The sequence below is a fragment of the Salminus brasiliensis genome, chromosome 17 (genome assembly GCF_030463535.1).
Source record: "Salminus brasiliensis chromosome 17, fSalBra1.hap2, whole genome shotgun sequence".
Lineage (NCBI taxonomy): Eukaryota > Metazoa > Chordata > Actinopteri > Characiformes > Bryconidae > Salminus > Salminus brasiliensis.
In genome coordinates this window covers 13,571,168-13,586,568 of record NC_132894.1, presented here as the reverse complement: position 1 = coordinate 13,586,568, position 15,401 = coordinate 13,571,168, and the positions used below count along the sequence as shown (strand labels likewise).

General features: G+C 41.8%; 1 protein-coding gene across 1 annotated transcript in view; it reads left to right on the top strand.

Annotated features, from left to right (window-relative positions):
* thsd7bb (thrombospondin, type I, domain containing 7Bb) overlaps nt 1-5,033 on the top strand; it is a 133,776-nt gene extending 128,743 nt beyond the window's left edge. The window contains exons 27-28 of the mRNA XM_072661187.1: nt 2,101-2,188; nt 4,252-5,033. Of these exons, the coding sequence (XP_072517288.1) occupies nt 2,101-2,188; nt 4,252-4,333 (170 nt within the window). The 3' untranslated portion in view covers nt 4,334-5,033. The remainder of the gene's footprint in view (nt 1-2,100; nt 2,189-4,251) is intronic.
* Nucleotides 5,034-15,401: the final 10,368 nt, after the last annotated feature.

Here is a 15,401-nt window from a genome sequence, read left to right as displayed (position 1 = left end):
CTTTACTGAAGCAACTACTCTAATGATTGCAGTTCTAACGGTGGCTAGTTTTGAAACACTGTGTAGTAGTGTGGTAGTGTGTTGTTTGGGACACAGCCCGCTAAGCTAAAGCTTCAGACAGAAGAGGTTAAAGCACAAAAATGTGAGCAGGTCTACACAGAGACTCACCCGTGATAAAGCGGATGGATGTGGATGGCATGGCGTTGGTGGAGTGGGTGGGCAGGGTTCTTTAGCTCGTTTAGTCTTCGGTTTGTCTCATGTTCATACTTCAAACGAACCATCTGAGTTAGTTGATGGGCCGAGACCCACCTGCTCAGGCGATCTCGACTCGCTTGTTTGGTGCAGAAGGCAGTGAACCGCACTAACAGAGCAATCACAAGTATAAACACACACATATATATAATGTAATGATAATGGGAATTACAGACAGAGGGTAAAGAGACACTCCATTCAGGCATTCCACAGTTTGTAAATAAATGTATGACAATTTAAATGAAATATTAATCAATTAGTGTTTATAAAAACTACTATTATGCACTATAATTACTGACGATGTCATGCTGTTTGATGCCATCTCATTCACTGTGTGTGGCACCATGAATGGAGGGGCTTTTATTAGCTATTATTAGAGCAGTTTTCACAGCCCTAACAGCCCTCTATCAAATGTAAATGGCTGTAGATAAGAAACGGCGGGTGGTGCCAGCAGTGACCCAATTAATAAGGCTCTCTGAGGTCTGGGCTGAAGGATGCCATAGAAGAAACACTTTTGGTTCCACAAAGACCCATTTTTGTGAAGGAGCTCTGAGTGTAAGCAACCTTTACATTGAATTGTAGGAATATCCTAATCTAATCCAGTGACTCGGGATCAGGGGACGATCCAGGCATTTTTGGTGGATCGGGTATCGGCTTCCGATTTTTAGATTTGCTTTAGCAAAGTGCCATCTGGCATCTTCTAGGCACCATTAAAAAAACACTACACTACACTATTTTAGTGAGCCAAACTGAAATGATAAGGCTGGCTTCTAATTCTAACTCTCCATTCAACCTTAAATATTACCACAGTTACAGTGTGTACATTTCACTTCAGTTAATATGTCAGAATAGGAGGATTTGGTTGTAGCTGCACAATGACAAGATATATCCCAGTATCTCCATTTGGGAGGATATAGCGTTCCTCCCATCCCATGTTTACTCTCGAATTACACCTGGAAAGAAACAAAGTTATCATGTAAATGCTCTGTTCTACCAGCGAGAGAACCACACGTCTTTATTTGGTTCTAAACCAGCTCTGAACACCCTGAGTGGTTTGAAAAGAGTGGTTTGGGTAAAACACTTTGATCGGGACATGCCTATTGACCTCTTTAACCTCTTATGCTCTATGACTTTTATTACATCCCACAATTACTAACTGGTAACTACAATGCTGTGCAAACTGGCTAAGTTGTTCCTATGTTATAACAGTGTAACGTAACAGTTATAACAGGAATCACTCGGCAGTTCCTAGGAGTTTAAGAGGATCTTCACACAAAATGGGTCTTCTATAGCATTGCTCAAAGCACCTTTATTTTTAGGAATTTATGGCCACACATCATGATGTTCTGGCTGCATCATCACTGTTTAGATTGAACTCATCATCATAAATAAGAGGCAAATGAATAAATGAATCTATTGTGGTGTCAGAGAGGAAGAAGACTCGAGTATACTTGACTGGAAAACAAGGAGCTCTTTTATTACAATGCATGCAGAACTCCACCCCAAGGACCCTTACTGAAGTGGCAGACATTATGGCAGACGTTATGGCAGACGCAATACGCACACGATAAAAGGAAAAATACTTTGTTTTGTAATTGCTTTTTAGACCATGTACATCTTAATTGTCAGTCTGTGATAATTACCTGATTTTGGATCTTTTATGTTGGTGCAAAAAAAAAAGAAAAATATGCATTGACTTAAAACCACTGAGCTTCTGTAGTGCTGTTCAAACTCAAACTCTTTGCTAAAGACTGGATTTCTCTAAGGTAAACTGTTTCAGATGCAAGACTAGTCACAGATCAGCAAGGGTAATTTCTGTACAGCTGCTTTCTCTGTGTTAATTACCAGATGGACGGGTCAGGCTGTGGGTGTACGGGTTGATGGCTGCGGGCTTTATCATGATCCTCCTCATCATCACAATGTCCTTTCTGCTGTGGTGAGTGGATCATCAGTTATGTAACTACACTGTAACTACATCCTGCTTTAAACATTCCAAGTGAAAAGATTCTCTATTATTGTTTCATGTTTAAAACAATAATAATTTTAATAATAATAGTAGGTTATTTTATTAGTGTATGATGGAGCTTTAATTGGAGCTAACATTTGGAACACAAACACAGTCTAAGAACCACATCATGTTTTTTTTGTTTGTTTTCTTCATTATAAATGTATCCCAGTTTATTAAAATCTCAATACCAGTGGTGAAAGAGTGAAAGTTAACATGTGCTTCATGTACCATGCCTAATGCCAGGCATGGACTAGATGGACATGAAGCCACCTCTGCACTAGAATCTAGTGGAAAACCTTCCCTGGACAGTAGAGACAACAAAAGCAGCATAAATTCTTTTTAATATCCTAATAGAAAAAATGAGCAGGTGTCCCAAAACACACATTTGTCCATATAGTGTGTGTGTGGGCATTAAGTAAATGAATTGGGGTTTCTTTAACTAACTGGTTTACCTACAACTAAGCAAAGTATACTTACTTTGAAACACCATTCTAATACGGTTCTACATTTACATTTATGGCATTTGGCGGACGCTCTTATCCAGAGCAAGGTTACTCGTATCACAGAGGTGGGCCAACGTAGTGTTAGGAGTCTTGCCCAAGGACTCTTATTGGTGTAGCACAGCACAGTCACCCAGACATGGAGTTGAACCCCAGTCTCCCACATGGTGTGGCAACTCAGTAGAAGGTAGTGGTGTTACCTGTTGCGCCACACCAACCACTCTAGGTTCTAGGTAGGGTCTCTCTTGGCCTCTGTTCCCCATGGCATGGATTCCACAAGCTCATGAAAGATTGTGCTCCATGTTGGAATGATTGCATCCCTCAATTCCTGCAGATTTTTTTAGGGATACTCCTGCTGCGAATCTCTTTTTCTACCACATCCCAAAGGTTCTGCTGGACTCAGATCTGGTGACTGGGAAGGCCTCTGAGGAACACTTAACTTATAATCATCATGCTGGATGTGGCTGTTAGAAGATGAGTAAATTGTGGTCATGAACAGACACACAAAGTCAGCAACAATACTCAAGCAGACTGTGACATTTAAGTGATAATCGATTGGTATTAACGGGCCAAAAGTGTACATTCCCCTCACCATTACACCACCTCCACCAGCCTGGACCGTTGACACAAGCCAGGTCAGGGCCAGGGATTCATTCTGTTGGCGCCAAATTCTGACCCTACCATCTGTGAGCCTTAGCGGCAATCAAGATTCATCAGCCTTTGCTTTTCTCATCTTCAACTGCCCAGTTTTAGTGAGCCTGGGCTTCAGCACTGCAGCTTCAGCTTTCTGTTCTTGGCTGATGGGTGCAGAATGTGACGTGTTCTGCTTCTGCTGCTGAAGGGCATCTGGGGCATCCTCAAGGTTGGGCGTATTGGGCTTTGTAAGATGCTTTTCTTCTGGCCACAGTTGATCAGAACCTTTCTGGCCATTCTCTGTTGACCTGTTTCATCCACAAATCAATGAAATCACTATTTCCCATATTAGCTGCTACACGGTTTGGCTGATTAAATAAGTGCATCATTGAGCAGGTGTGCTAGTGTTCCAAATAAAGTGCTCAGTGCATGTATTTATTTTGATCCCAATGAAAATTCAGCTCCAATGAAGGACAAATACATTACATGTCCAAATGTTTGTGGACACTGCTTTTAATGATTGCGTTCATCTACTTTAGGTTGCACTCACTGCTGACACAGATGTGTGAATGCAGCACACACACACAGCTTGTTTAGTCCTGGGTAGAGGAGTATTGCCAAAAGAATAGGACTCTCTGTCACAACTCAAAACTGAAATCTGACTCGTATTTAGGAAATGACGTCTCATCCCATTTGAGCCCAACATGACCCATCAAGTCCCTTTCGGACGAAAATTTCAAGCCTTACTTTACAGTAATATGCTGCCCTCTAGTGGTGTACACAGTAAGTGCAAGAAATACCATGTACCGCTCTGCTCTGATGCACTGTGTGCTTTGTACCATGTGTGTTTTCTCCTAGTAAAAACCCAAAGGACAATCCAAACACCAGCAGCACCCAAAAGGCTCTGGCGCTGGCCTACGATGGAGATGCAGACATGTGACCATTCCGTCACTGGACCACAACTCCAGCATATGCAACTCCTCCTGAGACCTCCTGAGCAGGTCTTTCCAGCTGCTGTAAAAAAGATTCAGTCAACACAAAAGACAAACGACGCCATGCTGTTTTGAACCAAGCCTTGTGCCTCTACATGTACTACGTGTTTTTTGTGGGCTAATCTTTTAAAGCAGTTTTGGACTAGTGTGTTCAGATGTGGTGATCACAGAACAGATGTTCGAGAAATTGCAGAGAACGTGCATCAAATGTCATTCAGTACCTGCGAACATCGTAACGTGAAGTGTGAGGAATCCGTTTTTGTCCCAGCAGGCTCCTTTTATGCACTATGTTAGTGCAGTATTAAGTGTAACACTCTATATTAGTGCATCGTCTCTCTACCTTTACATTGTACACTTACATTTCACTGTTCTTGTTTTTTATGATGTCTTACAGACTGGTTGTTCTTGGGCCATTTTAAGCTGATTGTGAGTGAACTGTGTATTGCATTGAATACTGAAATGTCATTGGCTGCTGCCGTGGCCTCATTCCCCGACGCCAAAACTGAATCAGAAATCCTTTGAAAAGAAAAACTGGCCCATGAGGATCAGCAGTAGTTATATAACAACTCTTTTGTGATAATGTATGTCGTAACTCTGTCTTAACTGGTTTCTAAATAAATCAGAGTATTCTGAGAATAGACTGATGAAGAGGCTGAAGTCGCATTTGTTTAAGCCGTACACCATGTGTTTGCCAAGTCATTTCAGATCATCATTTTTATGGTAACTCATTCTATTAATCTTGCTGTCATGCAAAAGCCTTGTATCCCCAAAATGACAACTTTACAAGAGAAGGAAAATACATTTTTACAGTGTTAAAAGACATTTTGCATGAATGCCACTTTTAAAATATGTGCAAAAGTGAAGAAATGCAAAAATGGAGATACAAGCTTTTTGATATACAGAAGATATAAAGTGATGTGCAATGGTCTTAGGGCGTTTTACACTAGTATAATTAAATCAGACTCTAAATCAGAGGTTTTCCCCCCCTTTGGTGAGATATGTTTGGGCAGGTGTGAATACAGTGATCACACTCGGACCCCCAAAACAACCACCAGAGGCCCTTGAGAAGAGGTGGTCACGGTCTGGTCCCATACGAGCTGTTTGTTGGTGGTGAGAACATGATCCGATCTCAATCCGATTCAACTAACAGGTACTGGGTGCAAGGCAGAAATAGTCCCAGAACAGGGCAACAGTCCATCACAGACGCGAGTTTGAGCCAAACAGCTCTGATAGCAAGGTGTTAACCTGGTACACTGCCCAGATAATTATCTACTACAGCTATGATCAAATTCCACCTCTGCCATAACTCCATGTTAAATTTCCCAGAAATACGCACTAGTCCGGACCACAGGGCCGTTTTCCTGTATTTACTTTCTTTCCCCTTTCTGACAAATAAGCAAGGATTTGAATAGGAAACAAGTAAAACCAAGGGAAAACGCTGTTTAAACCTGGTTATCTTGGCAGTAAGTGTGTTTTTGCTTGTATAACACTGAAGAGAACTCATGCAGATAAAGGTAAATACAGTGAAAAGTAACCATTTCTTGTTAGTTAGAAAACACACAGTTAGAGGAACCCAGGGTTGGTTGCTGACTTTTCTGTGACCTCCAGACACTGTATGGATTTGTTCAGCTCCACCGGCAGCTCACCTGATAAACTATATATTGGATACTAGACTTTCTCACGAACCGGTTCATACATGGGTAACATACTCATACTTATATCAAATCAATAATGTTTGGCCTGGATTAACATCATACAGATTCAAGAGCCTGTCAAATGTTCAGTATAGTTAAACGGTTAACATGTAAGCAAAGTGGGCAGCATGGTGGCACAGCAGCTTGTTTTGTATGCTTAGCTCCAGAGGTCTGTAGGTTGTAGGTTTGATCCTCGCTCCTGTGAAGGGTGTGATATGTTCTCTCCCTGTCAAGGTGGGTTTCCTCAGGGTGTCCTGGTTTCCTTCCACCTCCTAGACACACATGGTAGGTGTATTGGCCATGCAAAATTGCTCCCTAGGCGTGAAGGAATGAGTGAATGGGTGCCATGTGATGTTCTGTGATGGACTGTTGCCCTGTTCTGGGACTATTTCTGCCTTGCACCCAGAGATTCCAATCACAACCAGGGAAAAAAAATAGATGATGAATGAATGGATACAAAGTCAGGTAGCTAGTGGTGTAACCTTCCCACAGTTTGGCACGTATGTGAACCGTGGATTTACCGCCAATAGTAAACTATAACAATGTGGAATACAGTTTTACTGCTGCTGTAGTCACTCACATGTTTATTCAAGCCACACACTGTCAGAAACTGCCTTTGCATCCATGGTCGCAGAAGGTTCCTGCAGAAACACTGTGTTGGAAGTCGCTGCACACTACCTTAGAAAATATGTTGTAGGTCTGTCAGCTAATAGCTGTTTTTCCCCAAAGACTGCACAATTCCAGCAAGAAAGTTTGGAAGAGTAAGTCTAAATGGACTTGGTTTGGGAGCATTTTGGCTTTAGGTCATATTAGGTATATTCCAGTTCCGGTGTCTGAATCTTCAGAATAATTAAATGTCCATTTTAAAAAAGTGTAATTGAATTATTATGCTGTTATATTATCATTATATTGGACAATCTATTGTCCAAATTGTCACGACAGGCCTATTTAGCAGGTGTGTTTGAGCAGAGAGGCCACCAAACTGAGCTGGCCATTAATCCCTCCAGGACCAGAGCTGAAGAGTCCTGCTCTGCTGCATGTGTGACCAGCCAGAGTGAAGAGAGAGTCCTTGTGTTTTTTACATGTTGTGTCAATTTGGCTGCAGTAAGTAATGCCTTTAACACAGACTTACTACATATCCGAGCAGAGATGCTCAGATCACTCAGAGGCAGCAATGTAGGCCAGCCAAAACAGCCCACACCCAGCTGCATCTTTCTGCTAATTCAATTTTGTGATTTACTCTGTCAGATTCTCTTCTGTCTGGCGTGAAATTAAGTGAAGGCGTCACTGACGACTGCACGAGCCGCCCTGCGGCCGCTCTCTTCTGTCATCTTCCATCAGTCACACACAGCTGAACTGGGCCGAGCTCAGCGGTCGAGCTGAGAAGAAGCGGCATCTTGCAATTAGTAGGTTCGTTAATTGTGTGTGTGTGTGTGTGTGTGAGAGAGATCAGTAACATGCAGGTGGGGAACTGCTGTGCAAGCAAGCGAGTGCCACTAGGTGGCAACACAATGCAAGTTGAAAACATCTTGGCTCCAAGTCAACAAAAAAAGTCTCAAGTTGGACCCCTTCACACTCATCATCCACTTTATTCACTGGCCACTTAATGAGGCCCACCTCCGTACTTTACAGGTGTGCAATTTAGCCTTGAGGTATTACTTGATATTACATGATGTGCAAATTTAAATTAGAGCCAATATTATGCAAATGATCATGATCTAATTTTCTTCCAGGAGCAGCAAGATTTTCACTGCATCATTTTATTTAACCATTCCCTTTGTGCAATCATTCTAAGCTATGGTCAGTTCAAAATGGACACAATAGAAAAGATTGGGCTTAATCACGTACTATACAAATAGAAAATGACCAGCTAATTAACTACCCACTTACATACTCTCAACACTACCTGCAAAATCTATCAAAGAATGGCCATTAAGAGGTACAGGCAAATTAAATGACTGTATGTAAGTTATACTCTCTTATAACTTAAGTAAGTTATACAAGCTGGTAAAATGGACCAGCTTGTCCAGACAGAGGGTGCCAACATGGCGGTTTGGCCATGTTTCTGGTTCAGAAACAAACACAGTCATCTACTGGGTGCTAACAGTGTGTTAATAGTTAGCATTGGTAACTGTTAACTAGTTAGCATTGAACAATGGAACGTGACCCATCTTCAAGTATCCATCTAGTGAATAGGGCAGTGAGAACACACACCTGGAGCTGTGGGCATCCAGTGCCCATGGAGCAGCTGGGGATTAGATGCCTTGTTCACAGCACTGCTCCTTCACTCCCACCAACCCCACTTTCTGCCAATCAACCTTTAACCCACAGCTGCCCCATTATAAATAAATCTTAGTTTTTGTCAACCACCTATATTCACTATTTGTCACTGTGGGTCTGACCATTGATAGCTTGGGATGGCTACCACAAATTATGCCTGGCAACATAGTCTCTGACTGTTCACTCCCAAGGTGTAATGTTTCTAATAAAGTGGCCAGTGATGGCATTGTATAAGAGAAGATCAAGAAATGTGACCTGGATTGAAGGTCTAGGACGACACTTCAGTCAGGCCACATTCATTAACACTTGTCCTCATCTGTGGAAAGATTATATATATACAGAATATAAGAGAGAATATGGCTGAAAATTCCCTCCGTAAACAAGCTTCCCTCGTCCTCCGTTGACATCTGTATTCCGCGCAGCACTCACAATTGACAAGAGCAAATAGAATTCACACATTTGAAGCCAAGTTTTAGACTGGGTGCAGCACTCGCCCGAGGTGGTTTGAAGCTCCAGCCGTGTAAATGCACCGATGGAGGCCTGTGATAAGCCTCCCCCCAAACACAGATATGAAATTGGGTACATTGATTTATGAGGCAAGGTAAAAGGGACCTATTATCCTCTAAAAAGTTAATATTGAAGGCCATTTGGTCATGGAATTATTTTATCGCTAGCCCAAGCCAGTGCAAGATTCATAAATCATCATTTATTTACAAATGCAGGAGTAAAGTTTGGACTTTCTGGGACCTTTACTTATCTTTTAAGCTCATTCTGCAGCGCTGTTTATCACGTAGAGTGCCTGTCAAAACTTTGGGGTCAACCTTCTGTCAATCCCTCTTTGATGCAATGTCAACATAAAACAGTCAGTTACTAATCATTTGAATATTTATTCAAAGCATCTTCCTTTGTATCTTCTCAAAGTATCCTCCTACAATATCCTTGGCCCGGAGGCAATGTTCAGAAAAAAGTTGCTGTGTAAATCATTGTGCTAATCAGTTATTAATCTCAGTGTTACTGAGCTCCACTAAAGCCTGAGTAGACTGATAAATCACTGTGCTGATCAGTTAGTATCTCAGTGTTACTGAGCTCTGCTAAAGCCTGAGTAGACTGATAAATCACTGTGCTGATCAGATAGTATCTCAGTGTTACTGAGCTCTGCTAAAGCCTGAGTAGACTGATAAATCACTGTGCTGATCAGTTATTTATCTCAGTGTTACTGAGCTCTACTAAAGCCTGAGTTGACTGATAAATCACTGTGCTGATCAGTTATTTATCTCAGTGTTACTGAGCTCCGCTAAACCCTGAGTAGACTGATAAATCACTGTGCTGATCAGTTATTTATCTCAGTGTTACTGAGCTCTACTAAAGCCTGAGTTGACTGATAAATCACTGTGCTGATCAGTTATTTATCTCAGTGTTACTGAGCTCTGCTAAACCCTGAGTAGACTGATAAATCACTGTGCTGATCAGTTATTTATCTCAGTGTTACTGAGCTCCGCTAAAGCATGAGTAGACTAATAAATCACTGTGCTGATCAGTTATTTATCTCAGTGTTACTGAGCTCCGCTAAAGCATGAGTAGACTGATAAATCACTGTGCTCATCAGTTATTTATCTCAGTGTTACTGAGCTCTGCTAAAGCCTGAGTAGACTGATAAATCACTGTGCTGATCAGTTATTTATCTCAGGGTTACTGAGCTCTGCTAAAGCCTGCGTAGACTGATAAATCACTGTGCTGATCAGTTATTTATCTCAGGGTTACTGAGCTCTACTAAAGCCTGAGTAGACTGATAAATCACTGTGCTGATCAGTTATTTATCTCAGGGTTACTGAGCTCTGCTAAAGCCTGAGTCGACTGATAAATCACTGTGCTGATCAGTTATTTATCTCAGTGTTACTGAACTCTACTAAAGCATGCGTAGACTTGTAAATCACTGTGCTGATCAATTATTTATCTCAGTGTTACTGAGCTCTGCTAAGGCCTGAGTAGACTGATAAATCACTGTGCTGATCAATTATTTATCTCACCTACATTTACACTTTAACACACTTGCACTTTTCATTATCAAAAGTCCTACTATTTAGGGAACATTAGGTAGTTCTTCTACGGTATCACTCCAGAGAACTGCTGTGGACCCTTTAATGGTACAGAGTTGCCACTCCATAGGCCTGGATATCGACTCTTCTAACATACATGTCCAGAATAAACACACCCCTATCTTTAAGCCCCCTCCTCCTTCTCTCCTTCGCCTGCCCCTGTCTTCCAGGACACCACACTCTTCCCTTCTCCTCGTCTCTCCTCTATCTCGCTACTCCTCCCATTCTCTCCTCCTCTCCCTCTGTCTGGAGAGCACTGCATTAGTGTGAGAGAGCGAGAGAGAGAGAGAAGGAGGAGGAAGCACTCTCTCGCTCAGTGTCTCTGCAAGGCTTATCAGATGAGATAAGGCAGCGAGCGCCGGTCCTAATAGCATCTCGCCACTGCTGGATTCTCCTCACGCACGCCAGGGAACAAACAAACACATTGTCCAGCTGCAGGCCCATACATCACTGCCCCCCAGAGTACAGCGCAGCACTCCCTGCAGCACACAGCACCTGCCCACAGGGCCGCTTTCATTACTCCCAGCACTCTGCGCTCATGGCGGGAGCTCAAGGATGATCATAGCGTGCAACTAGAGAGACTAACACTGCTGGGAATTTGCTTTCAGTAGAAGTCTTCCTACTAATAAAACAACTGCTTGTTTTATAAGTAGTAGGGCTATGAATATCGGGTATTTCTTTGTCAACTATTATTCAGTTAATCAGCTTCCTCTGGCTCTGACTATCACGTCCCCACCATCATTTAGCCTCTTAAAGTCAACTTGAATCTAAATCTTTTTATTGGTGTTTTCCGTGCTCACTGCCCCTAGTACACTTGTGTGTGTGTGTGTGTGTGTGTGTGTGTGTGTGTTCACTACCACATATGGGATAAATAGAGAAAAGTGCTTGCTATGTGGTTGTTTATGTGTTGGTATTTCAGGTGGTTTCCATGGTCCTGCTAACTGGTTGTTATGGTATCCAAAGTTGTTGCAATGGTGCTGCTAGATAGTTGTTTGGTAATTTCTATGGTATTCCATGTGGTTGCTATGGTGTTTCTAATGCTTGCTAGATGGGTGCTACAGTGTTGCAAATTGATTGCTATGGTATTTCAGGAGGTCTTGCTGAGTGGTTGGTAGGGTGTAACTAGCATATTTGTATCATCGGAATATAAAGGGAGTTCACAAACAGATGTACAAATGCACACACACAGCTTGTCTAGTCCCTGTCCACTTAGAAGTGTTGCAAATAGAATGGGACTCTCTGGAGCAGATAAACATGAACCTATTGGGACCATGTCTAATGCCAGGCGAGAGTTAGAGGGGTATAGAGTCCCCCGGCTTTAGCTGTGGAACAGTGGAACAGAACAGTGGAGTGATGGTGAGAGCTCCAGGTGGGGTGGTGATCATTCAACATCCTGACCTCACTAGTGCTCTTGTTGCTAAATGCAATCAATCCTATAAATATGGTTCCTTTTTGAACCAAAAATGGCTCTGCTATGGCATCACTCAACTAAAAGCAAAGGAACAAGTGTTGATTATTCTACAAAGATATTCTAAAATGGCCTGGATAGATTAGTTGGCATCCCTAGAAATGAGAGAAAATAAGAAATAATTGGCTTATGATGATATTTTAAATTGTTTTCTTTAATTAGCATAACATATTCAATCTTATAAGCATTGTCTATTTAAATGGACAACAGTAGTTACTCTGCTTTTTTGGAATCACAGTGTGCACCACAGCTGAACATGGACCAGATAAACCAAAGAAAGGAGTGATCTGAGGAGATCTGAAAGAAAATTATAGACAAGCATGTTAAAGCTAAAGGCTATAAGACCACCTCCAAGGAAATATTAAGAGGTTTGAGGTTCTTGGGGCTGTTGCTAACCACCCTGGAAGTGGTAGAAAGAAGAAAATTGAAGATTAAAGAATCCTTCAAAAGAGAAAGGAATACTGCCAAAGAGATACACCTGAACTCCAAGGTCAAGGTATATCTGTGTCTGACTGATCGGCTTCTGTTTGAGCAACAGTGGGTTCCATGGAAGAAGAGGTATGCTGAAAGAAAAACATAAAAAGCCAGACTGCAATTTGCTAAAATGCATATTGACAAGCCCAGTGCTTCTGGGAGAGTGTGCTTTGGAGTTTTTTGCCAGGTGACATCAGCTCTATGTTCCAGATGGGGGGGGGGGTAGCTTTTAAAGAAAACAACACCATATCTACTATAAAACATGGAGGAGGCTCGGTTCTGTTGTGGGGCTGCTTTGTTGTGTCTGGCACAAGGTTAAATCTGTGCAGGGTGCACAATAAAATCTCAAGACTATCAAGGTACTTTCAAGGAATCCAAAAGCTTTGTCTACATCATAGATAATGGGTACTCCAACAGGATAATGACCCAAAACACACAGCTAAAAGAGCCCAAGAATAGCTTAAAAACAAAACACTGGGCCATTCTGAAGTGGCCTTGTATGATCCCTGATCTGAATAATTTCCAAAATCCGTGGAACATGCAGTCTAAAGAAGTCACCCTTCAAACCTGAGACAACTAGAGCAGTTTTCTCAGAGAAGAGTAGGACAAACCACCCATTGACACTCTTTGAGCAGAAATTGCTTGTTTCATAAACTACTTCATACAAAATGACCTGAAATTCTACACAAAAGTGGAAGAAGCAAACAAACAAAAGCATTGAAAGCATTGCAAAATTACGTGGATAGGGAGTGTTTCAGCCAGGGCTGCTTTTTGAATGAGGTGCCATACAAGCCGGCCTACCAGAATGGAAGCCATTTACATATAAGATCCCTAGATCTTATGGACAGAGACCTGAGGACAGATAATATTTCTTTGTTCAGTTATTTTGAGTAGTGTGAGTTTCTCACACCCAGCACAGTTTACTCTGTCCTCTAAAACATAACAAAAGCATGTAGATTTATATATATTTCTTACTGCTCATTAAAACAAGTAGAGGCATTAAGTCAGAAGTGTAAATTCTAGAAATTAGTGTTACATTTGTGTTGTGCATCATTGTGCGTACAGTTCTCTCCCCAAAAAGAAATTCTGGGTTGAGCCTGTTAAATTACTTAATGGCTCACAGAAATTGGTAAGTGCATTTACATTACTTAGCTGACAATCTTATCCAGAGAAACTTACAAGGTTACTCATATTACAAAGGCCATCTTGCCCAATGACTCTTATTGGTGTAGTGCAGCATAGTCATCCAGACTGGGAATTGAACCCCAGTCTCCCACATGTTGTGGTGGCTCACTGTCACGTAGTGGTGTTATCTGTTGCGCCAGACCAACCACACATAAACCTCTAAGTAAACCTCTATAAACTATAGAGGGTACGCACCAATGCCACGTCCCCGCTGGAAAATGACACCTTTAGTTGGAACGAGTGGCAACACATTCTGCAACTTGGCTGCATTTGTTAGGGAAAGCTGCCAAACCGGGAATGCAACGAGCCATTATCTGCTCAAGTTAAACGCAGTTGGACTCGACAGCAATCCATCCAAATTACCAAAGAACCAATGGTCCATGGACATTGATGTGTAGCCAGGAACATCCAGCTAACTGAGGGTCAAATCTCACACTTATAGAGGATAAAGCCTCATATCTGAGATCACAGTCGAGTGAATGGTCATGCGAGTGTTTTCATCCAGGTTTGCTAGCTTTCTCTTTTAGTTGAACTTAATATGTCCCTAAATTCACAACTACTGTGGGCTTTTCTTCCCCACCTGTTTTCAGAGCGTGACTCATGGCTTCGAGAAGTGATGGAGGATGTGATGTTTTAAACTCTCCTCAGTACAATATGATGATGGAGCTCAGATGATCTTGTGCTCATCTGGCTGCTGAATAAAATCTGCAATTCCTCTCCACCTCTTCTCTCTCTCTACTCTCTTGTGGTACAGTCGGTAGATACATTAAAAAGGCATGGGTGCTCCTGCCAAAGTTCAACAAACCTTATGTCCATGTCTTGGCCCCAGGTGGGCTTGCAAAGTAGTGCATAAAAGCCACCCACACCCTGTTGATTCAATAACTACAGATTTCCAAACCTGCTGTTAGCGCTGGCTTAAAAGGTGGGGGAACAACTCCATATTAATGCCTATGGATTTAGAATGGGAGATCATAAAGTCTCCTGTAGGTGTGATGTGTGGGTGTCCCAATACTTATGTCCATATTGTGTATTTTTCATTTTCTAGCTGAATACTATAGCATTTTAGGTAGACCTTAATATTAGGTGTGTTGGGTTTGATGGAATGGTTTTTAACCCAGGATTTGTTTGTGATGATTTTATTTTCATTTATTTTTTATTTAATAAAAAAAACAAATGCAGTTGCATCTGTCAATGGGCAACAGAACATACATTGACTTGTAAATGTGTGTAAATTAATATGTAAACAGTTATACCACCTGTAATTATATGATTACATTTTAATAGTTGTTTATAACTAGATGACGCCACTGATTCCTATGCAGGGCAAGGGACCGGAACTAAAGACCCGTTAAGCATGACTATGAGCACCACACAGCAAAGGCAGACAAAAGAGTGGAGAGGAGAAAGGCGGGGAGGGCAAAGTCAGGAAAAGGAAGTTACTTTCCTAACTCCATCCTTTATTTCATTAAAAGCCTTTTCCAGCTCCTCCACTCTCGCCTGATGGCTCCAGAGAGAGAGTGTAATTGTGCATGGGAAATTAAGTCTGCCACTTGCTACACTATTTAAAGTATTCACCCCACAGGGATAAGGAGTGTTCCTCTTCACCTAATAACAACTTAGTATTTTTACACACACGCACGCACACTCACACATACACACATACACTGAACACACACTCACAAGCAACATGCTGCTTTTCACATCCGCATCACTAGGCTCCATTTTCATGCAAATAAGTATAAAGCACCTAAAAGCTGCAGACACTGCTGGTGATAGCAGAAACCATGGTGCGATTTTATATGAATTTTATATGAATTTC